The sequence below is a fragment of the Diadema setosum genome, chromosome 3 (assembly GCF_964275005.1).
Source record: "Diadema setosum chromosome 3, eeDiaSeto1, whole genome shotgun sequence".
Lineage (NCBI taxonomy): Eukaryota > Metazoa > Echinodermata > Echinoidea > Diadematoida > Diadematidae > Diadema > Diadema setosum.
Window position 1 is genome coordinate 47,282,578 of NC_092687.1, and position 23,115 is coordinate 47,305,692.

Genomic DNA, 23,115 nt, shown 5'->3' on the forward strand with positions numbered 1-23,115 from the left:
CCACACCCCGTATACCGTAATGACTAAGCTTATGCAATAAAATATCACGATCAATAGAGTCAAAGTCTTTTGACAGGTCAATGAAGACAAATAAAATAAATTCTTTGTTTTCAATCCCTTGGATGATATTTTCCATAAATTCTAATACTGCGGAAGAAGTGGAGTGCCCGTTTCTGAAACCATACTGATTTGGAATGAGTGTATTGGAATCTTGATGAAATGCGGTAACTCTATTGTAAATGCATCTTTCAAATATCTTAGCAAATGTATTAAGAATAGATGGGACGATAATTACTCATAAGACTTCTATCACCTTTTTTTATATATTGGGATTACACGTGCAATTTTCATATTATTTGGGAATATACCAGTTAATAAACTTATATTGAAAATGTCACACAATGTTCTCACAATAAATGGTATAACTTGTTTCACAACCCGGATACTTATAAAATCAGATCCTGCACTAGTGTTATTTTTCATCTCAGAAACAATAGACAGAATTTCACCACATGTGATAGGCTTAAAGAATATTGGTGAATACACAGGGGTGCTTAAGAAGGATATAAACTCACCATCATCTTTAAAACCTTGATTCATTGACAAATCATGACCAATGGTTGAAAAATAATCATTGAACATTTATGAGATTTCAGCTTTATCTGTGACCAACTCATTATCTATCTTTATTCCGTGTGAACTTAAATTTCTATTCTCATTATTTTTTATGAGCCCATTTACACATTGCCATATTTTCCGAATATCATTCTTCACAATATCAAATTTATCAGAATAATATTTACATTTTTTTTTCAACTCATTCGTAACATAATTTCTGAATTGCTTATAAACATTTCTACGGTATTGAGTTGGATTTCTCAAATACTTCTTATACAAAGCAGATCTTTTCCAAACATAACTTCTGCAAGTGAAAAGTCATCCAAACTTTCTTATTCTTCTTTTTACATTTATGTTCCTTTAATGGAAAACACTTATTATTATCTCTTGCACATAATTATCATAAGATTCATTCACTTCATTTGTGATTTCTACTGATATACACTGACTTTCAACACAAAATTTATGAAGAGTTTCATTGTTGGTGCATCTTGTGCTAAAACAAATTTCAGAGTCATCCTTTGGAGGTAACAATTCAGCCATAATAACAAAGACCGGCAGGTGGTCATTAACGTCACAAACAAGTATACCAGGTGTATAATAAGTATCTGTATTGAGGAATATACGATTATTGTCTATAGTAGTTCTACTTTTGTTTGTAATACGAGTTGGGGAGCTTATGACTGGATAAAATGAAAAACATGACATACAATCAAAAAAAGGCATCAACACTTGGGTTTTGAGTAATTTGAGATAGGTAAATATTGAAATTTCCCATAATACAGCAACCAAACTTATGAATATCAGTTTCATCAAACACTTGCATTATTTCATCAACAAAACCATAAATGGGTAAGCATGTGGTGGACGATAAATTATTCCAATTAACCTGTTCTTGCCTTTACGTGGTGTTTCTATGAATAAACATTCAAAATTATTGTACTCTTTAGTCAAATCTAGTCTCACAACATATCGAACAGATTTAAGGATATACACTCCAGTTCCACCTCCTCGTCCATGAATTGTATCATTATTTTCAAAAACATAGTCTTGCAGTTGATACATTTGTAGAGGAGATGACTTTGTTAACCATGTTTCGGTCAATCCTATATTTCAAATTTATAATTCAAAGTATTGATATATGACTCAAAACTCTCATTTTTTTTTTGTAATACTACGGCAATTAAAATGAACAAAAGATTGATGCTGATATAACTGATCAAATTTATGATTAAATTCATGCATAGTATAATACTGCTTGTATACATTTCTCATTATCTCACTTAGGAATGTTCAAAACATGAATCCACACCTCAACCAGTAGGCCTACTTTTCAGTCCCTTTAAAATAACAGTTCAGCTGAGCACGATGTGCTGAAGAAATGGAGGTAAATCTTAATGTTCAAATAGTGAGCAGGCCTAATTTATACAATATTATTGCTATCAATGATTTTAAACATTCCATTAGAGTTTCTAATTGAATGTTGTATATATTTCGCATATATATGGCTGTTTGCTTATTTTTTTTTTATTTCTATATACATGTAGTATCACCATTTATAAATCAATGAAAATGTAGGCCTACTGCCAATAATCACCCATAACGCGAAGCTAAAGCTAAGATCGAAAATAGTGTAGGCCTATAAACACTCAAACATATTTCATTATTCAATTTGCAACACAATTAATATATTTTACACATCACTTGAATGACACAAATATTTTTTATTATTTTATTTTATATTTTTTTTTTAGACCTACTGCACGTGGCTACTCATCATCAATCTAATTGCCCTCTCTGCCCCAATTCACTCATATATCTTCCAGTACAAATTCTGCTAGGCATCAACAGAGGGATCAAAAGTTAGATACATTCATTGATTTGATCATTATTATTGTATTATGTCTCACAAATAGACACTTCACTGCCGTATAAAAAAAGGGTTTACAAATTACAGTTCACTGCTCTGCACAAACAGTGCACGTACAATCACAATACCCGTTCACGTTAATCGAGAATGAGCATTTCAAAGTATGAATCACCTAACATTCCCACAATACAATACGCGAGTTCTTCATCCGGGAACTTTTGTCATCTACGCATGCGCAGCCATCACACGGGTATTCATTGCAATCGTCCGAAAGACTGTCGAGAAGTCCGGACTTCCCTCCAAGTGTTGTGGAATAACATCATCGTAAGTAATGGAAACATTTTTCTCGTAAATGTAGTCTTTAAAAGTGTGTTCAATAGAATGGCACCGACGCCTTAGTCCTGTAGTTCATAACTATAAGTAATTTGTTTCTAGAAGGGTAAATTTATTCAAACCTTCAAACTACTAAGCCGAGTTATTGTTCGGATAACGGTGTGTTTTGGGCGGCTCGCCATTGACTTTACGTGTGTTGCGATTCGCCTGTTCCGTGTCATGTCACACATCAGCAGAACATCACACGCTTGTGTATGGGGTAGGCCAATGTACGCGATACGTACGGTAGATTTCTATTGATGTCACGAGTCTATGGACTATCAATCAGTTACCTTGACGCACGAAAGTGCCCACAATTTACAGGTTTCCCAGGTTTGACTGGCAAACTTTCATGGAAATCTTTGACGATGGTGCAAACTTTTCCATCGTACTGTTGCATGTTGTCGAAAAGTTTGTACTAGATCTATGAATTAAATGCCAGGAACTGTGTTGACTGCTTAGTAAACATTCGTCGATTCGTGTGTGCCGCGTTAGTGTTCGCTGCTTGTTGAAAATGTTGATGTTGTAGGTACCTAACAATAGTAACATGTTAGATCAAAAATTCTAACGTTAATCAATGGACATCGATCGAGGCTTAAATAAAGTATTAAAGACACAAGTCATATTCAGTAGTACACACTGTATACATGGTATAGCTGTACTGAACATTGCAGCATTGCCATTGGATTGCCTTTCTTTGCCTTTCTGCCTTAACCGACAAGTAGGCCTAGATATGACTAATCCCGCGAAAAACTTCTCATTTATAGTAATGACATTTGCTGGGTCAGTTTTTCGCTTCTGTAACAACTGACCCAGCAAATGTCGTTACTATAAATGAGAAGTTTTTCGCGGAAATTAGACATAGGTCCTACTTGTCGGTCAACTTTCTGCCTTGCCAAAAATGGTGGCACACGCACACACACACACATGTCATCCGTCAAACTCGAAGTACATTGTACAGGTTGGCGTTGCGTTGCACTCCAGCCGGCTGACCAGTTGCAGTGCCAGTGCCTCAGTGGGGATGATACTGCCCTTTAAAAAGTAAACCTAACATTGCAGGTTTAGACTCTAATGTTAGAGGGTGTCTGTAGGTCTTGTATGTTGTAGAGTTCTACCCATTCCATTTAGGTAGCTGTGGGTTTCATTTGTGTGGAATGAAGTGTACTTTTATGTTTTATGGTCATTTCTTTTTGACTGTTTTGTCTTTTAAAGTTTTACAATGTCAGAACAGGTGAATGGTAGATCTATGTGATGACTGATGGATGAATTTTACAGATGGTAGTTAGTATCTTATAACCACTTCACTTTTTCCTCCTTGTCATCCAATGAATGTGATTTGTTTTATTTTTCTTAGAGTTTATTTATGTTAGGCTTGGTCTACAGTAGATTTTAAAAGCAAGCTAATGGTGCGAGGAATTTGCATCAGAAACCAGTAAAAAATGGATTTGTAGTCTAGATCTCACGAATTTTGTGAGCGCCAACATTCTTGCCTACACTTTATGCATTGGATGCCAGTGGCAATTTGTGAAAATTTTGTGTTGCGAAAAAGGCCATTGGCTGCCATGAAGGAAATTTTCACGTCGCGAATATATCATGTTTTCCATTGTACAGTATACATAGTATTAGTACATGGGTATTGATGTGTACAGGCATTAAACGGTTGACTCCAGTTGAGATTGTGTGGGTGTGTGTGTACTGTACTTGCATAGAGATCAGTGTCAAAGCTGTTACATTTCATTACTATGATACTTGCAAATATCCAAACCAGGCCAGTCTTTCCATTCCATGAATCCCCATGCTGTCTTTGAAGCAGATTGCTTCACTTGTATCTTTGATGTGTCACCATGGTAACCCCGGGACGCTCCGTGTACACAGTTATACTGTGGGAGCATCCTAAGTCAATAGAGTGCTATATCGGTAAGCTTGAAAAACGTACACAGTCTGTCACAGATTTTGGCGCCTCCGTAAGTTTCGAATATCACTAGAAAGAAACTTACTTTTATATTATACATAGGATTATTATGTAATTCCTACCATTCGTTCACCTTGTTCTTCTTCACACTGGTCCAATGATCTTGAAAAAACGATTTTTTTACGGGTCCATCTCTTAGCTCCCCATCTCATTCACCATTTTCGAAGTCAGTATGCAGTACACTGCGCACGTAAATATTCATGTGCTGGCGGAGTCGCAATGCTTTTAGCCTTCTGACAAGGCCTGCGCGCGCGCACCCACCCAGAAAGCAAAGCAATATACAGCGAGAGGGTTTGCCAGCAGTATGATAAGGCCTTGCCATAAAGCTACCGAATTGACGGCCAGCGCATGCGCACAAATTCTAATCCATTGACTGTATAAGATGTCGTTCTCCCGAGTTCCCCTCGACCGAGTCGCATTTAACTCATCAATTCGAGCAGTATCATAAAACTTTATGTTCATTATTCACTCATTCAGTGAAGTAACTTTAAGTGGAAGAGTCATGTACTCAGTGTGGGATATGCTCAAGAATACTTGTAGTCTATGAATCAGTCATCTCAGTAAGATTACATTTAATTCAGTTTTATTCGTCCTAACATTTTCTCCGCTGTTTCCGATATATTCTTTTTCCAGTTTTGACAGGAATTAATCCTGCGTCTGAAGAGTGCTCATCGGTCAGTTTTCACGATCACCATCTTTCTTCCCTTTACCCGTGCTACTGTCCCTCTGGGTAACCAGCCAAGCCACACTCATCATGCTGAACATTGATGATCAAGCAGAAGTGAGTATGGTCGGCGTGACAACAAGTATCTCCAGGGCTTGACCCTCTCTTCTTTTCTGTGGCAGCTTGTTTGGGCCATTAAAGGGATGGTATAGTATTGGTGGAGATGAGGATTGGCCTTTTAACTTTTTGTGAGACACCAAGAAATTATTTGTGAACACAAGGGTGTACTATTCCCAGAGGAATTCAAAGTATATTGTTTTATGCCATATATCTAGTGAGATAGGTCTCAACCAAAACTATACAATCCCTTTAAAATTTGTAAATCTGAAATTTTGGTGGTCCGAAGAAGAAATGTAGTAGGCTGATGTAAATGGAAACATAACCGTCTGTTTTGAATGCTTGATTTTGTTATGTGTATTGAGGAGCCAATGTTACATTTTACCTTCCACCATATTATGTGTTGATGATGGGTCGAATTCTTCCCTGGCTGATTAAACAGAAATAGCTTGTTTCAAAACTTGTGCACTAGACAGAAATCTCTCTGGTGGCAAGACAACATTGACTCTTAGCCCTTTGTACTGTACATTCACAATGTTTCTTATTGATATTAGAATTGCAGAACGCTGTAAGTTCTTCATTTATATTTTTGTGTTTCCCCCCCACCCCCTTTCTCCCTCCAGTGCCCACTGTGTATGGAGCCACTGGAAATGGATGACATCAATTTCTTTCCATGCACATGTGGCTATCAGGTTAGTGAATCAAAGCAGATTAATCATTTGCAGACATGCCAACTCTTCCTTTTTCGTTCTATTTTGTATTTTCTTTTCAACCAAAAATACTGCAAGGTTCATGGAAAATACTTTTTAGGTTGTATCACTAAACATACTATTTCGGAAAAGATCTATACAAATACTGGGATTCTGTTTACAAGGTTAACATCCCTGTGTTTGTAGAACAAAATAAATGTGCCTTTCTCCCATATAGTATTTCTGTGAGAGGTGGCAGCTATTAAACCAGACAAGCTTAACAAGACAGTGTTGTTAGATATGTCGTCTACACTGAGTAGATATCACTATGACATATTGCATTCCATTCTTTTAAATGATGCTCGGTTTAAACCACAAAAATTACATCATATCTTGATACAATATCTGCGATAATATTTCTTATTTTCTGGATTCATTTTCTGAATTTATTGATGAGACTGTCAAGTTGTCAGTGTGTACTTTGAAGTGTATTATTCTGTATTTCCCACAGGATGTTCTTTCTGTAGTATGTAGTGTGGATACTCCAATGTAGTCTCTGTGGGAGACTTAAGTACCACTGAATTATTTAGAAGTGTTAACCCGTTGAAGACGAGTCCTGAGTATGCTCGGGGAGGTGCGTGTTATAGCAAAATTAGTCTGTCCTCAACGGGTTAAGTCCTGTGTTTGTGTAATCCTATGGGCATACGGTAGGCATACTGTATGTGTACCTTTCACCCGAGTGTTTCAGTGTGTATATATTATTGTAGGACTTGCTGCACTTGCGATGTGTGAACACATTCGCACGGACGATATAGGCAAAATCCACAAGCTAAATTTAAACTCCTTTTGTGAAATCGGGCCCGAGAATTCATAGCTCCGTCTAAAAATCTACTTTCCCTCCGCTCCTCCTGCAGATATGTCGGTTTTGCTGGCATAGAATCAGAACAGATGAGAACGGTTTGTGTCCAGCATGCAGGAAGGCTTACCCGGAATGCCCTGCAGACTTCAAGCCTCTCTCAGAGGAACAGTGAGTCCATTTTCATAGCTCTTTATACTGTAGTCCCATACATGCCTTTTCATGTTTGTTGTACAGTGTGTTCATTATAATAGCTTTTACTGCAGTCCCATACATGCATTTTCATGTTTGTTGTGCAGTGAATCCATTGCAGTAGCTTTCACTGCAGTCCCATACATGCATTTTCACATTTGTTGTACAGGGAGTCCATTGTAATACATGTAGCTTTTAGTGCTGTCCCATACTTGCCTTTTCGTGTTTGTTGATAGGGAGTGGAGAGATGCAAACTGATACTTTATGCTGTATTTTGTGAATTGCGTGAAAGGGAAATATACTTTTTTTTCCCTTTCAAATAGCTATGCGCTGGTAAATTCACAAGTAGATGTTATGATATTATGTATTTGTGAGATTGTACCATCTATTATGATCAATTAACAGTGGACTCCACATTAATATCTGTAATATGAACACCACAAAGGTTCATAAAATGTTAATATGTTTTATTTAAGTTTGCTCATGTAATGAATACCGGTATTGTACTTGGACGGAAGAAAAGGGTCAAGAAAGAGCAATTCAGTACCTTATTTTTGTCCTGTCCTATCAAGGTTGCATCGGATAAAGAATGAAAAGAGGCAGAAAGACATCCAGCGCAAACAGAAGATTACAGAAAACAGGAAACACTTGGCAAGTGTAAGGTGAGTTCAGTTACTGTGGGCGGTAAGAACACACCCTATTTAGACTGAGCAGTTAGAACACACCCTATTTAGACTGAGTAGTGAGAACACACCTTATCTAGATTGAGTAGTGAGAACATACCTTATCTAGACTGAGTTGTAAGATCATGCCCTGTTTAGACTGAGTAGTGAGAACTCACCCTGTCTAGACTGAGCAGTGAGAACATGCCTTACATGTACATATTTAGATTGAGTAGAAAAATCATTTCCTGTTTAGACTTGAGTAGTAATAACACACCCTTTCTAGACTACCAATAGTAAGAACTCACTCTGTCAAAACTCTAAGTAGTCAGAACACACCCTGAGATCTAGACAGGGGTTAATAAGAACAGGCCCTGTCTAGACTGTGAGCAGTCTGTCTAGACCTTAGTGGTTTCCTCATTTGTTCTATCACAACTATCAAATGACTCTGAATACTGGTACAAGAATGGCTTTTGTCTCTGCATACCATGTAGAGCAAATGGATCTTAAAGTTTGACACAACAATCATTTTAATGGAGAATGCTAAATTGTGTGACAACTTCTACTTTCTAATCCAATGGAGAACAGTGAATTCTATCAAAAGTCACTTTTAAATCTAATAGAGAACAAAGAATTCTCTCACAATTCCATGTAGGAGTTTCTGACAACTTTGCCCCCTCCTGACTGACTGTGGATTGTGTTCTAAACAATTAGTAACACCGTATAATGTAGTAATTGTACATCATATGGTTAATGATCTTTTCAACATTCAATACCTTATCTTTGGAATCAGCTCCCTGATGATATCAGAGAATGTTCATCACTAGATCAGTTCAAGTCTTCATTGAAATTTCATTTGTTTGTCAAGTAATTTCCATTAGGTAAACTAATGATGTGTTTTCCAGGTAATTTTGCTTCTATGTTTTTGTGTGTTCTTATACACGTATCTGTCTTTTCTCATTTCTGTAAAGTGCATAGAGACTTGAATGTTGTTTGTGCTGTACACAAATATTTACTATTATTATTATTATTATTATTATTATTATTATTATTATTATTATTATTATTATTATTATTATTATTATTATTATTACATACTTGCCAACTAATAAGATTTTATCAGATTCAGTAAGATTTTTTACATTAAGAATAGCAAAATAAGATTTTCTGTCTTAGAAATAAGATTAAAAAAAATACTGAGATGTACCTTCCATGTGTATTTTCTAAAGATTTGACTGAAGTAAGATTTTTAACTTCAGTTTGCATTTTTGCAATCCACGAGTAAGATATTTCATCTTGAAATTTTGGCAGGTACGTTATTATTGTTATTACTATTATTGTTATTATTATTATTATTATTATTATTATTATTATTATTATTGTTATTATTAATAATAATAATATTATTATTATTATTATTATTATTATTGTTATTATCATCATCATCATCATCATTATTATTATTATTATTATTATTATTATCATCATCATCATCATCATCATTATTATTATTATTATTATTATGATTATCATTATTATTATTAGATTTTGATGCTCATTGATTGACTTGCTTTGTGTGTTATGTGACAGGGTGGTGCAGAAGAACCTGGTCTTTGTGGTAGGTCTCTCACAACGATTGGCAGACACAGAGGTGAGTATTTGAGGGCATTGGGATATTATAAATCATTGGACTAGTGAGGGCGCTCTGTGTATATTTGTGTCAGTGCCGTATATTAAGAGAGTCTGGCCAACTCATAAATTGGACGCCATGTCGTTACCCAGCGTACAGTGCGCTTATGGTTTTAGCGTGTGCGCTTGGAGGGTTAAGTGTGTACGCGCAGGCGTCCCAAAGGCACGGTGTTGCTTGACTTTTCTTTCTCTTGCCCAGAGAGGGAGAGAGAGAGAGAGAGAGGGGGGGGGGGGGGGGAGAAAGGGGGTAGGTTGAGGGAGGGACATTCTTTCATTCATGTTGAACAAAGCCAACAATCAATCATTTTTACACATTCAAATAGACACAAGCACACAGGTATACCGTATAAATAATAGGGAAGCTGTCTAAAGGACATAATTCCTGAATATAAAAAATGATGAATTATTGCTGTGAAAATAAAAGAAGAATTCACAGTAATTCGTATCGTAAACTTTCACTAGACTGTATGCTACAATGTATGTATATTGTATTTAGCAAGTTGTCCAGGGAACAAGAATATTGTATAACAACATGATGTATTATATAAATTTACAATTCTAGCTGTGCAGAGGATAGACGAATTCCACAGTTATTACTGTTTCCCACGTAAATACATTGTAATCATCAATTACCATAGTCCCATATATGTATGAAACTGACATGAAGGCCGAATAGTATGTAATTCAAAAGGAATACACCTATGTACAATGTACAACATGAAAAAGTGACGTCACCGATATTAAGGTATATGTAAAATGATCTAAAATTGTTTAAAAATAATATCTAAAAAAGACATGTTGAACGAAAGCACAAGTACTTTACCTGGATAACATAATATGAGGGATATCCTCAGTGACATCTGTACCAAATGATAAAAAAAAAAACCACACAAATAAAGATGTCCTAATGGCGACCGGTATTCCTCCGCCATATTACATTGTTCTCTTAGCAGGTGTAGAGTACGTCTTGACAATGTTACACGACAGTTTCACATAATTGGCAGAAAAAATGGCAAATTCTTCTCTAAATTTAATGCGTCGAATGTTTACTTTCCATGAACTAGCTATGAATGGATGTCTTTTATTGTTTAAGAGAGCAAGTATTAAGGAATTTGAGCATTTTTACTTTTGCTTACTTCTTCTCACTACTTTTTACTTACTACTATTTTCATGGCAATACTTTCAACGGTTATTTTAAAAGTATATAGAAAATTCTGTCATTTTAGTATTTTCACCTACCTTTGACCATCATGGCCAAAATCTTTCCCTATCACGCGTCATTGTGTAGTAATGATGGCATGCAAATACGTGTACCATATTTGGTTTTAAGTTTGTGAATTGGGTAATTTCCAAGGTATTTAGGAACTGCATGGGTAATAGTATTTCAACAATAGAGAGTAGAATTTTAATATTACATTTTACCTGACATTGATCCTTGACCCTTACCCCCCTCCCATACCCCCCCCCCAAAAAAAAAAAAGAAAAAGAAGAAAAAATAAATAAATAAAATAAAATCACGAGAAAATCACGGTCCTATAAGCCCTATAAGCTAAAAACAAAACTTTGTCCACTCACACAAGCATACATGTCAAGTTTCATTTCCTCAAACGGTGTCCACAATATTGATTGCGATATGAAGGACAGACGGAAGGACGGACGGACGACCAAAACAAATGCCTCAGGCGACACTTTCGTATGTTATGGCGGAGACATACAAATGTGAATCAAAACTTGGATAGTCTGAAAGACACCGCGAGGAATCCAAAGAAAACAAATCAGATATATTTTTCCCGTGGCACTCTGATTTCCCGCTTTTTCCTTTGTTTTGGATCTGTCGGAAAGCGGTGCATCATTACACGAAGAGCCAGGTCGGTTCTCGCAACGCCATGCTGCGCAGGAAGGCATGACTAATCTTCAGTTTATGGCAATAAGATATCAAAATATCTTTCGTGTTGTACCTTCTATATACTTAAATAAAGTTGACCATCTTACGGCAATGACATATCCCCACTGCACCATGACTGATATTCAGGGGAAGTCCCCAAGGCAAGCAATATTAGCGCGTAGCTGCGCGTAATGAACAATGGGCACTGCGTATGAGCTCTGCTCGCGCCTGCGTGATTGACTTTGGTAATGACATGGCGCCTGTAGGTCATGGGACCAGCTTTTGACCAATCACAGGCTTCAAAACACGTAAGCCGAAAACCGAGTTGGCCAGACTCTCTTAATATACGGCACTGATTTGTGTCAGTGCCGTATATAAAGAGAGTCTGGCCAACTCGTATATTGGACGCCATGTTGTTACCCAGCGTATTACGCATTGCAGGGTTAGCATGTACGCTTCGACGTAATAATGAATACCTACCAAATAAGGGATTGGCCGCACTCTTTTTATATACTGTTGATTTTATTTGTGTGTGTGTGTGTGTATATACTGTTATCTGTTTATATTATTTCTTAGCCCCGATTCAGCCCTTTGTTCCCTTTCTTTTCTTATGTTTTATCTTTGTCCTTTTTATTCCCCTTTTCAAGCACAAAGGGACTATTGTGAAAAATGATATACACTAAATGAGAATCGTGTATTATCAATATAACCCTTAATTGTTTTGCCTTTCCAAGTACATATTTAATCATTCATGTCATCATTTGTTTTCTATGTCTTCCACAGATTCTGAAGAAGCAAGAATATTTTGGGAAATTTGGGAAGATCCTGAAAGTCGTCATCAACCAGAATACATCATACGCGGGAAACCAATCACATGTAAGTTGACCACATAGAAGTATTAATTTCTTTGATAAAGGGAATACTGCATCACATATGAAATTCCATTTATGAGTATACTTTGCTAATATTTCATTTTTATCATACATAAACTTCTGGTCAGTTTCCCTTTATGTATTTAAAAAGCTGCATCACTTTAGTGATGCCTCTCATTCATCCTCAAGTTGTTTTCTAGTCGTTGGGTTAATGTCAGGTTTGTGTAAGCTTCATACCATATGAGCATTGAGGATTAAAGGGGTTTATGGGATGACCACCGTCCTAGCATTCTCCAAGGCTCAGTCGGTTAGAGCAATGGTCTAGAAATGTGGAGGTCGTAAGGTTGGTATCCGTATGGAATCACACACTAGTACTCTATGCTCACTTTTCATTTAAATGAGAGATGTTCTGAAAGTTCATTTCTACCATACGTCTGTAGCAGGTTCATGAGATGCGTAATTTTGTCTTTAAAAAGATGAAAATGGGTAGTGGATTATGTAACATTCTCCTTGTTTTCTTTTGCTTTCTTTAATTGGATTTATCATGCTTAGCATGTGGAATTTTTCCACATTTAAAGAATTTTTTTTTTTCCTTGCATCAGTATGTATTCAGATCTGCAGAATTTGGCTGTCATTAATACATATGCAACATAATTGTAAATACAATATATCTATAAGGGGGGGGGGGGGGGGACTTATACTTCTAATGCTATGCATGTATGATGTATTTTGTATAGGTGTATAGATGTATGTATTATATGCACAGACATATATTACTCCATGACCTGTATGCTAACAGGGTCCTAGTGCAAGTGCGTATGTCACATACCAGAAGGCGGAGGATTCGTTACGAGCCATTCAAGCAGTCAACAATGTCCATGTGGATGGGAGGACGTTAAAAGCGTCGCTGGGGACAACAAAGTATTGCAGTCATTTCTTGCGAAATTCACCGTGTCCAAAACTAGTGAGTGAGATGAGCACTATTTAAGATTCATGTTCTTTCAATTTGGTTTGTGATTTTTATTGATTTGCATACAGTATCTACTCATTTTAATATTACAAGTAATTTGTGGCCACTTTAAGGGCTTGCTTAAGAGGGCTACGAAAAGAAGATGATAGAAAGGTTAGCTGTTGTGGGTCAGAATACTGACCCCATCTCCCAGAATTTGTACCACACTGAACCACTGTACTGTCAGTATCAGTATGATAGGTCTTGTCATGTGGAGAGAGTACAAAACAAAGAGATGGTCTAGTATTGGTAGAGATGAGGATTGGGCTTTTAACTTCTTGTGAGATACCAAGAAAACACTTACATTGTATGAAGTAGTACAGAGCACACCATTCTTAGAGGAATTCAAAGTTTATTGATTGAAAATCGTTTTTGGAATGGCTGAGCCATCCAAACCAAAGTAAAACAAAGCGATCATAATAAAAGTGGGTCCCACCTTTTATCAGGATTGCTCTGTTTTGGATATCTCAGCCATTTCAAAACCAATTCTCATCAAGTGAACATTGAATTCCTCTTGGAATTACATGCTGTTTCAAATTTAATTACAGGTTTCTCATTGTCTCAGCAGAAAATGTTAGAAACCTGAAGTTTGGTCTCAACCAAAACTGTAAGATCCGTTTAATCTATTATAGTGTTTCAAAGAGCGTGCTTTTGCAGGTCACTGTTTCCATGCCAATGAAGAAGTCATATCTGGCTGGTGTTTCGTAAAGCTTTTCTTAAAGTTACGGAGGACGTAAGAACAACTGGTGATCAATTTTGATGTGTTATACTTATCAGAATTTCAATAACTCAGCACAAGAGCAGATCACCAGTTGTTCTTGGGGTCGTTCGTAACTTTAAGAACAGCTTTATGAAACATCCCCCTGATGTAATTTCCCTGATTCTACAGTGTACCCCACCCATACAGATATCATACGTAAACCTGTATTAAAGCCGCATTTCCCTTGCATGAGGTAATGGGCATGATTTAGCTGACATGGGAAGTTTGATGTTGGGCAGAGGAGGGCGCTACATAACTTTATTTTACCACTTGCCCAGTCGGGCAAGCAGATTTTCAAATTTGCTGCAAACACTTGCCCAAACATTAACCCGTAGAAGACGAGTCCCGAGTATACTTGGGCAAGTGTCTATGGGAAATACGTGTTGTAGCAAAATTAAACCGTCCTCAATGGGTTAATTTTACTTGCCCAAGAAGTAAGTCCAAAATGTAAGGAAATAATAAAGAAAATCATGTGTTGGTCAAGGGCTTAATAAAATACAATCATTTGAATAAACAGCGCACATTGATTTGCATGCTAAAAACAATGGAATAACAAACTTGGTCAAGTGTTGCCGTTGCATTGCATTGGAGCTCCTGTACGTAAGGTTTGGAAAGTTGCTGAAATGAAACATAATGTGTGCTCCCTCACTTAACAGCCATTATCCGTGGGCTTCTGTATGGTTGACTTTGTGGGTTTGTTGGGGGGAATACTAAGTGAAAAAGGATGGCTTCAAAACTTTCTGCTAGCCCAATACGGGTAAGCATTTGTTATTGTTCAAAAACACTTGCCTGAATTGAATTTCACTTACCCCAGGGAATCGGGCAAGTGCTTATGAAGCACCCTGCAGAGATTTGGCTTTGTATTGTGTACTCCATCCCTGATGCCTCTGTCAAGCTGTAGTAGTTACAACATTATTTCCTGTTACCACTATCAACAAACTATTATTACTCTGACTGCTACTACTGCTGCTATTGTTACAAGTTCATTTTCTACTGATTGTAAATGCACACGATTGCTGGAATTATTATGATCATTATCACTTGAGGTGGTACTTGCAGAAGTAATAACAATTATAGTAGTGGAAGTAGTCAAAGCAGTATTGCAGTAGTAGAAGTAGAAGTAGTAGTAGTAGTAGTAGTAGTAGTAGTAGTAGTAGTAGTAGTAGTAGTACATGTAGTAGTAGTAGTAGTAGTAGTAGTAGTAGTAGAAGTAGTAGTAGTAGTTCTCTCCCCTGTGATGTATATTTCATCTCATGCGTGGCGTACAAGAAATCTTTAACATCAAGTCCTTTTTTGTCCCACCTTCCTTGTGAACAGGACTGTATGTATCTACATGAGCTTGGTGATGAGGCGGCCAGCTTCACAAAGGAAGATATGCAGATGGGGTAAGATGATGTATTACAATTGTGCCACTTCAGTAGAGGAAAGTATGCCATACGTCAAATTGAACCTGTGGGACTGAACTACTTTGACAAGATCAGTTTCAAGTTAGCCTATGGTTTAATGCCTTGTGTTGCTTTCTACTTAATTCATATGCCACTGCCTTCTTTCCACGTGAGTTCCCACTGGCATAGAAAACCCCATAGCATTCTACACACTGTCTGGCACAGAAAGGAGTACTGTAAAAGTGGATAATTTCACGCAACAATTTTTTTTTTTTTTTTTGCACTCGGTCGGGTAAGAAGAGTTTTGCATGTTTTTAATGCCTTGGAATCCAGACATCAACAGCTGGGACATATGGCAAGCTGCTTTTATAAGACACGTCTTCTAGATTTCCACAGGGAATATGGTGTGTTGACTGGGAAACTGTGAATGGAGACCTCATTCCCTCTCTTCAAGAAAGAAATCAACACCTTTTTGTTCCAGTAATTCTTGTTTTTCTTTTCAATCTTGGCTCTTTCCTACTGAAGCAATGTCGAAAATTGGTCTCACATTTCTGTGCAAAGAGAGTCACTGTGTGACAGACATGTTGCATTAGAAGACTCCATTATTATTACCTCAGCCAAGGAAGGAGGAGGTTATGTTTTCATCGGTGTTTGTTTGTTTGTCTGTTTACCAAATATCTCAATAAGCTGTGAACGGATTTCAGTGAAACTTGCAGGAAAGGTTGATAATGGTACAAGGAACAGATTTTTGAATTGTGGAATTGAGGAGTTATAATGAAATTTGAAGGAATTTTATTCTTTTGGCAGATAGGGTCAATGAACTTGGGAGTTCAAGCTGCGCATATTTGATGTTTCCCTGCGCGCATTAAAGCGCATGCTCTGCTCAAGGTGCTGCCCAGCATGCAAGAACCTGTGTGACATAAACAAAAGGCTTCTATTGAGGGTATCCGGGGAATTACCCCCGGAGGGCAATTACTCTCCGGCTAAATACTTGTTATTGGTAAGGTTAAAGTAAAGATTAGGTTTAGGGTTAGGAGTTTGGGTTAGGGTTAGAATTAGGTTCAGAAGTAGGATTAGGATAAGGGTCAGGGGAAGGGACCGGGTTATTGCCCAGGGGGTAATTGCCCTACACCCCTATTGAGAAGTGTACACTACTTTGTAGTACTTAATTTTCAGCATGCGTGCATGGGTAGAAAGGAGCTGCTTGGTTTAGGTTTGCGCTCTTCAAGTGTTTTTCTACTTATTATTACTAGTATGGAGATGTGTGTTGTCATTGTTGTAAGAGTTTTGTCTGGATGTCTGTCTGTGTAGGAAGCACCAGGAGTATGAGGAGAAATTGTTGCATGACTTGCTGGGTGGCGGCAGTGGTCAATCCCACAGTCCAGGGGCCGCCACTCACAACCACAACCACACCACCACGGCTGCAACATCGGCCACCACAAACTCATCAAGTGCTGCAACGAATGCTGCCACGTCGGGTGCGGGCGGGACGACAGAGAAAATAAAATCGCACTCGAGGTAAGACAGTTTGAGAGACGATTGGGCAGTTTGCCTGGTGCTGACCAACCATAGGAGAAATAGTAGTCTTTGAGGAGAGGTATGTAGCCTTCCAATGCAAGTTTCCTTCTAAGTCTGCTCCCTCCAGTAAGATGATGTGTAATTACATAATTTCTAGTTCAACTGAGTGATAAATTGCCCTAGAGCGATGTAAATAAGCACCAATTTATGTTTTGGTATATGTAGTAAACATGATGAAAATTTCACTGGCCCGGGGACTATTTGGGGCTAGTGGTGCTGTAAAGATTTCATGAAAATTTGATTTTCCTCTCCAAAATCTGATGTTTTTAGGATACTCCGTCTGTTTTTGTTTTGTTTTGTTTTGTTCTTGTTCTTTTATGTCAAGAAGTAAGCTTGTTCAGAAAAGACTCAAGACAAACTAGCGGGTCTTGGAGTGTTGAAGTATTTGTATGAAAGCTGCCACAGTATTTTAGATTTTTTATATTTGCTTTTCGCTCAGAACACAATGCAGATTACCTACTGTAAAAGTGGATATTTTCGCGGGACAAATTTTTCGCGCTTGGCCCGGTGAGAAGAGTTTCACATGTTTTTAATTTCACGGAATCAAGACAGTAAGTACAAGAACATATGGCAAGCAAAAATATTCGCGTGCTTTTATTTTCGCGTTAGTTTCGGGTTGCGCGAAATGCGCGAAAATTACAACACCGCGAAAATTTCCACTTTTACAGTATTATAAAGCAAATTATTACTCTGTTTAATGCAGAAACTTCAGTAGAAAGAACAGCAAATACTTTGTAGTCTTACAGAAAATTCTTAGCACTAATTCTGTGGCTGCTAGAGTAGACAGTGAGTTGAGTGGCTGGTATAGACAGGTGGCCTCTAAGACAGGTTTAGCTTTATATCAGAGATACCTTATCTCTTATGGCGTGTGTGATTTGTTATGGGGCATGGGGGGGGGGGGAAGCAGGAAAAAAAACAGAGGAACGCAAGGATTTCGTGCATTACTTGTCGTAATTGTAGAAGCCTGCTGTAGCAATTTGACTGATTATCTGTGTGGGTGGCCTCTTTTGGGGGTAGTCTAGTCACAAGGTCAGGCCATACTTGGCAAACACATGCTGGTATGGCTGATACACAGGACTGGAGATCATGACACTTCAGTGATATTTATATTCTGACTTTGACCTGATTAGAGATTTCCCCTTTTAAAGGAAAAGGTACCACTTTTGGGAGCTATTAATCAAGTATGGGTTAACCCTAAAAAGACTGGGCTATTTTGGTAGCTCGAAAGACTGGGGGGGGGGGGGGCCTAAAGGGCCCCCCCTTAAGATCTCGGCCGTGGATTGCGCGATCGCCGCGGAAATTTGCACAATGGTAGTGTGCGATGTAATCTACAAGATCGTGTATTTAGATTTTCCAAAATAGTCTTATTTTATTTTATTTTGATTAATTATGCTAATTTATGCGAGAAATCAGACTCTTTGATCTAAATCAGTAAATAAAGCTCCAAAAGTGCTCATTTTTGGTCTAATTATTCTTTGTGGCATTCTTCGCAAATGTACTTGAAAAACAATTCGGTATCAAAATTAATTTCTTATTTATTTTATTGTTTTATGAATTTCTTATGTATTTCTTTGTTTTTTCGACCTTTTGTTTTTGCTGTTTTTTTTAACAGAATTTGTGGCAGACACTTTTTGAAGCATAATACTACTAAAACAAATTAATTTTAGCCATTGAGAGTAAAAATAAGCATATATATATATGAACCATGTGAAAAAACTCAATTTGCATTGACTTTGTACACAAAATCACATTTTTGAGCCATTTTCGGTATCACGTGCATGTACAAAAAGTTATGTAACTTCAGAACCGTACCCCCGGGCGTCACAAATTTGGCGTCAAAATGTGCGGGAAACTCGAAAGAAAAAAGTCATAGAGCATCGCGGCGAGAGCATTGCGTGTTGCAGAGTAATCGCGAGAAATGTCGAGGGGGGGGGCCTTTTAGGCCCCCCCCCCAGTCTTTTTAGGGTTAAAGCAACAAATATATCAGAATTACAATGAAAAATAGTGAATTACAAATGGGAATCCTGTAGAGTATGTATGCCCATGATTTCTTTTGTCATGGTTACTACTGATACACTAATTAATGCAGTGCTGACGTACACTAATAGAAGGCGTTTTCACATCAGCCCGATAAAAATCCAAGCTCGAAATATTTTCCGCGATTGCGAATTAGAGCGCTATTTCATTTCTTATTCACATCAGCCCGAAGAGGGGGTAGCCGGAATAGTTAAAAATTTTGAAATAGCTAATTCGACAGCTGAGTATGTGCAAACAGCATCAGTAATGTGTGTGCCCTCTCAAAAATTCCTCATGATTTGTGTACAGTTTGCCTCGATCGATCGGGTCACACACGCTCGGCATGATGGAATTCATCGCGCTAATTTCTCGAGTCGTTTTCACATTATCAAATAGTGCGCTACTATCCCGCTATTTTAGAAATTTCCCGAGTTGGAGTCGAGAAATTTTCTCGATCAGAGCGATACAATTAGCGCGCTAATTTGCATTCACATTATCAAATAGCGCGCTATTTCGCTAACGCGAAAATTTCCCAAGTCAGAAAATAATGCGATATTTCGAAACATCGGGCTGATGTGAAAACGCCTATTATAGAGGAATTTGCCAATCAGTTGCAATAAAAACAACTGGACACAATTTCATGACTGAATAATGACGCACTACCCACTACATGCTGTAAGGATTAGAATCAACACTTGCTGTCGGGCGGAAGCTCGGTGGTCTCGTGGATGAGACACCTGTCCGGTAATCGGGAGATTGTAGGTTTGAATCCAGTATGAGTATATATGCCCATGATCACTTTTGTTATGGCTACTACTAAAATCTGATTAATTTAGTGCTTATGTACATCATTATAGGGCAATTTGTCAATCAGTTGCAATAAAAATTACAATAATATTTGAATTTCTTGGAGGAAGTAAAGTCCATTTTCAAGTAGAAATCATTATTAATTTCTCTAACTTAGCATTTTATGAAGACATGCGAATATGTGATCACTTGACCATGGCTTGTAAACAAACTGAGCATCACAGCTTCCTTCATTATGGTTTTGATTTTGCCCAAATGTTTGTGATCTGATTTTATTTACTTATTTGGTTTTCTGTTTGTGTGTTTGTGTGTGTGTACATTTGTATGTGTGTTATATCAAGGTTTCAATCCATAACCAGGTCAGGTTTCATTGTCAGTCAGTTCTAAGACCAAACGAAAATGTCTTCTTGGACTCTGTACTTCTTGGACTCTGTGAGTGACTGCTATCATGTCTTGCCGTTGTTTATTTATAGAAAAAAGCAGCCCTCCCCTCTTACGACACAGTCCAGCAATCGTGCTAGCCCCAACCCAGCGTCAGAAACGTGGCCATCACTCAGTAAAACAAACGGAACGGTGGGAGGCGAGGCGAAACCTCCGGAGGACACAGCCACACAAAACAGGTAATATTTCCATAGAAAGTCTGTGGAACTGTCCTGTGATAGCACACAATGCAAAGTTTTTAGTCATTTGTTAGGGCAGACACAGTCTAGTGCCTTCGACAGATTAAAAACATGATTAAAGGGCTTTTAAATTTTTTGAGAGATGCCAAGAAACCACTTACGAAATGGTACATAGTATGTCATTCTAAGAGGAATTCAAAGTTTATTAGATGAAAATGGGTTTTGGAATGGCTGAGACATCCAAAAACAAAGTAAAACAAAGTGATCATGTAATAAGATGTGGGTCCCACGTTTTATTAGTATTGCTCTGTTTTGGGTATCTTTGCCATTTCATAACCAATTTTCATCAAATGAATAATGAATTCCTCTGGGAAGTACATGTTATTTCATATTTCATAAGAGGTTTATCATTATCTCACCCAAAAATGATAAAAACCTGAAGTTAGGTATCAACCAAAACTATACGATCCCTTTAATGCATGTTTGAAGAAAAAATATGTTGTGTATGTTTCTAAGTAATTAATATCATGTACACAATGTGCATTTGATTAATGATTTTGTCAAATTTGGTATTTTAATCTAATAATTTAGATATCTAAGTTAGATGATTGATGTACTCCACTGACTAGCACTGTAGTCCTGTGATTTTTCATCTTGGACTGTAATAATATGAATGCATTTTATCTGCACCATGAAGAGTGTGTACTGTATATTCCTTGGTTGCATGAATTTACTTATTCTTTTCAATCTGTGATAACTTTATGCAGTCATACCACACAACACACACCGCCAGCAGAGAACAATGAACAAAGAGATCCCCCACGTCAACCGATACCCGCAGCGACGCACACCACAAATGGACCCGTGCCCCATATAGCGGACACGGCACTCCATTCTCGCGGCAGTGCAGCGCCCCCTATTGACATCCCCCCGAGAAGGGTGTTAGGTAACGGCACAGCCTTGGCCACCACTCCCCAGGACTCGTCCCCACAGGTAGGGGCCATCTAGCTCTCACAGTCTTGGTTATGAAAACATTTTGGTAGCCAAAAGCAGGAAGGGCGCCACTTGGTTTTCAGATCTGAGCATAAATGAAAACGAAACAATCCATGTTTATGATGTATGTATGTTTATTTAATCAATTATGGGTGGATTTATAAGCATTGTTCCTAATATAGGGTAAAAAAAGCACTTTTGTGGTTTCAATTTCTAGCATTCTTTTGTAAATGAATATAACTTAAAGGACAAGTTCACCTTCACTAACATAAGGATTGAGAGAATGTAGCAATATTTGTAGAACACATCATTGAAAGTTTGAGGAAAATCGGACAATCCATTCAAGAGTTATGAATTTTTTAAGTTTCTGTGCAGTCACCGCTGGATGAGAAGACTACTGCAGTGTATGATGTCACATGCGTACAACAACATGATGACATAAATAGTATCCCGGGGTACCAAACAAAAATCAGCCATTTTGTTGAATTATTTTTTTTTTTTTTAAAAAGGTTGTACCCTGGGTGCCAAAAAGAGGAAATTACTTTGGTGCTGGAGCTACCGCGCGCTAGCCACTACACTGCACTGCACTAAAGCACACGCTAGTGGTATCGCAGCTTCCATGCACACATAGTATAACATGCAATGGCATGGGAATGCCATGTACACGCACACACAGTGCATGCATTTTTCTCTGGCTGTCCTCGAGAGGACGTGAGGTGGTGCTACACAACGTGGTTACCCGGCGTACTACGGTACCCCGGGGTAACGTGTGATGCATCATATAAGGAAAATATAAAGAAAATTTCACAAAATTTCATCTTTTGAAAAAAGTGCGCATTCCCTTGACTCGTTACCGACATATGTTATGGGTAATATTATTCCCATTGTCTCTAGAAAGAGGCAAGTCAAGTGCTCTTTTATTATGCGAAAAAAGTGAAAATATGCCGAATTTTCTTTATATTTTCTTTATACTGTTGTACTCATATGACATCACAAGCCTTTAATAGTAGTCTCCTCATCTAGCGGTTCCAATGCAAAAATTTCAAAAATTCATAACTTTTGAACGGATTGTCCGATTTTCCTCAAACTTTCACTAATGTGTTCTGCAAATATTGCTGCATTCTCTCAATCCTTATGTTTATGAAGGTGAACTTGTCCTTTAAAATTGACACCATAATGTAGAGGCGATCTCGCTCTACAATTGATACCAATAGTTACGTTCAGACGACAAGCCTTAACCTCGAGGTCAGGAAACTCGAGGTTACATGTAAGTATGTAGTTAGGGACCGTGAAGATGCACTTGTAGTTAGCTAAACTCGAGGTTAGCTTGATGTTAAGAGCCACAAGAAATCTTATGGTTTCACAATTTTTTTTCTGTCCAAAATTCAAATATCCTCACTGTTTGTGTCTGCTATTCTTAGACTGTTTATGTTTATTCAATGGACGGAATATGATATGTTACCATTATTATAATTATGTAGTTTGTTAG

The 23,115-nt window shown here is 37.6% G+C and overlaps 1 protein-coding gene across 1 annotated transcript in view; it reads left to right on the plus strand.

The window, feature by feature from the left end:
* Nucleotides 1–2,755: 2,755 nt before the first annotated feature.
* The window catches only part of LOC140246940 (CCR4-NOT transcription complex subunit 4-like), a 35,654-nt gene continuing 15,294 nt past the window's right edge, over nucleotides 2,756–23,115 (plus strand). Inside the window, exons 1-12 of the mRNA XM_072326258.1 lie at nucleotides 2,756–2,812; nucleotides 5,466–5,613; nucleotides 6,237–6,305; nucleotides 7,217–7,329; nucleotides 7,923–8,012; nucleotides 9,603–9,663; nucleotides 12,370–12,462; nucleotides 13,258–13,422; nucleotides 15,545–15,612; nucleotides 16,924–17,130; nucleotides 20,487–20,633; nucleotides 21,401–21,626. Of these exons, the coding sequence (XP_072182359.1) occupies nucleotides 5,587–5,613; nucleotides 6,237–6,305; nucleotides 7,217–7,329; nucleotides 7,923–8,012; nucleotides 9,603–9,663; nucleotides 12,370–12,462; nucleotides 13,258–13,422; nucleotides 15,545–15,612; nucleotides 16,924–17,130; nucleotides 20,487–20,633; nucleotides 21,401–21,626 (1,266 nt within the window). The 5' untranslated portion in view covers nucleotides 2,756–2,812; nucleotides 5,466–5,586. The remainder of the gene's footprint in view (nucleotides 2,813–5,465; nucleotides 5,614–6,236; nucleotides 6,306–7,216; nucleotides 7,330–7,922; nucleotides 8,013–9,602; nucleotides 9,664–12,369; nucleotides 12,463–13,257; nucleotides 13,423–15,544; nucleotides 15,613–16,923; nucleotides 17,131–20,486; nucleotides 20,634–21,400; nucleotides 21,627–23,115) is intronic.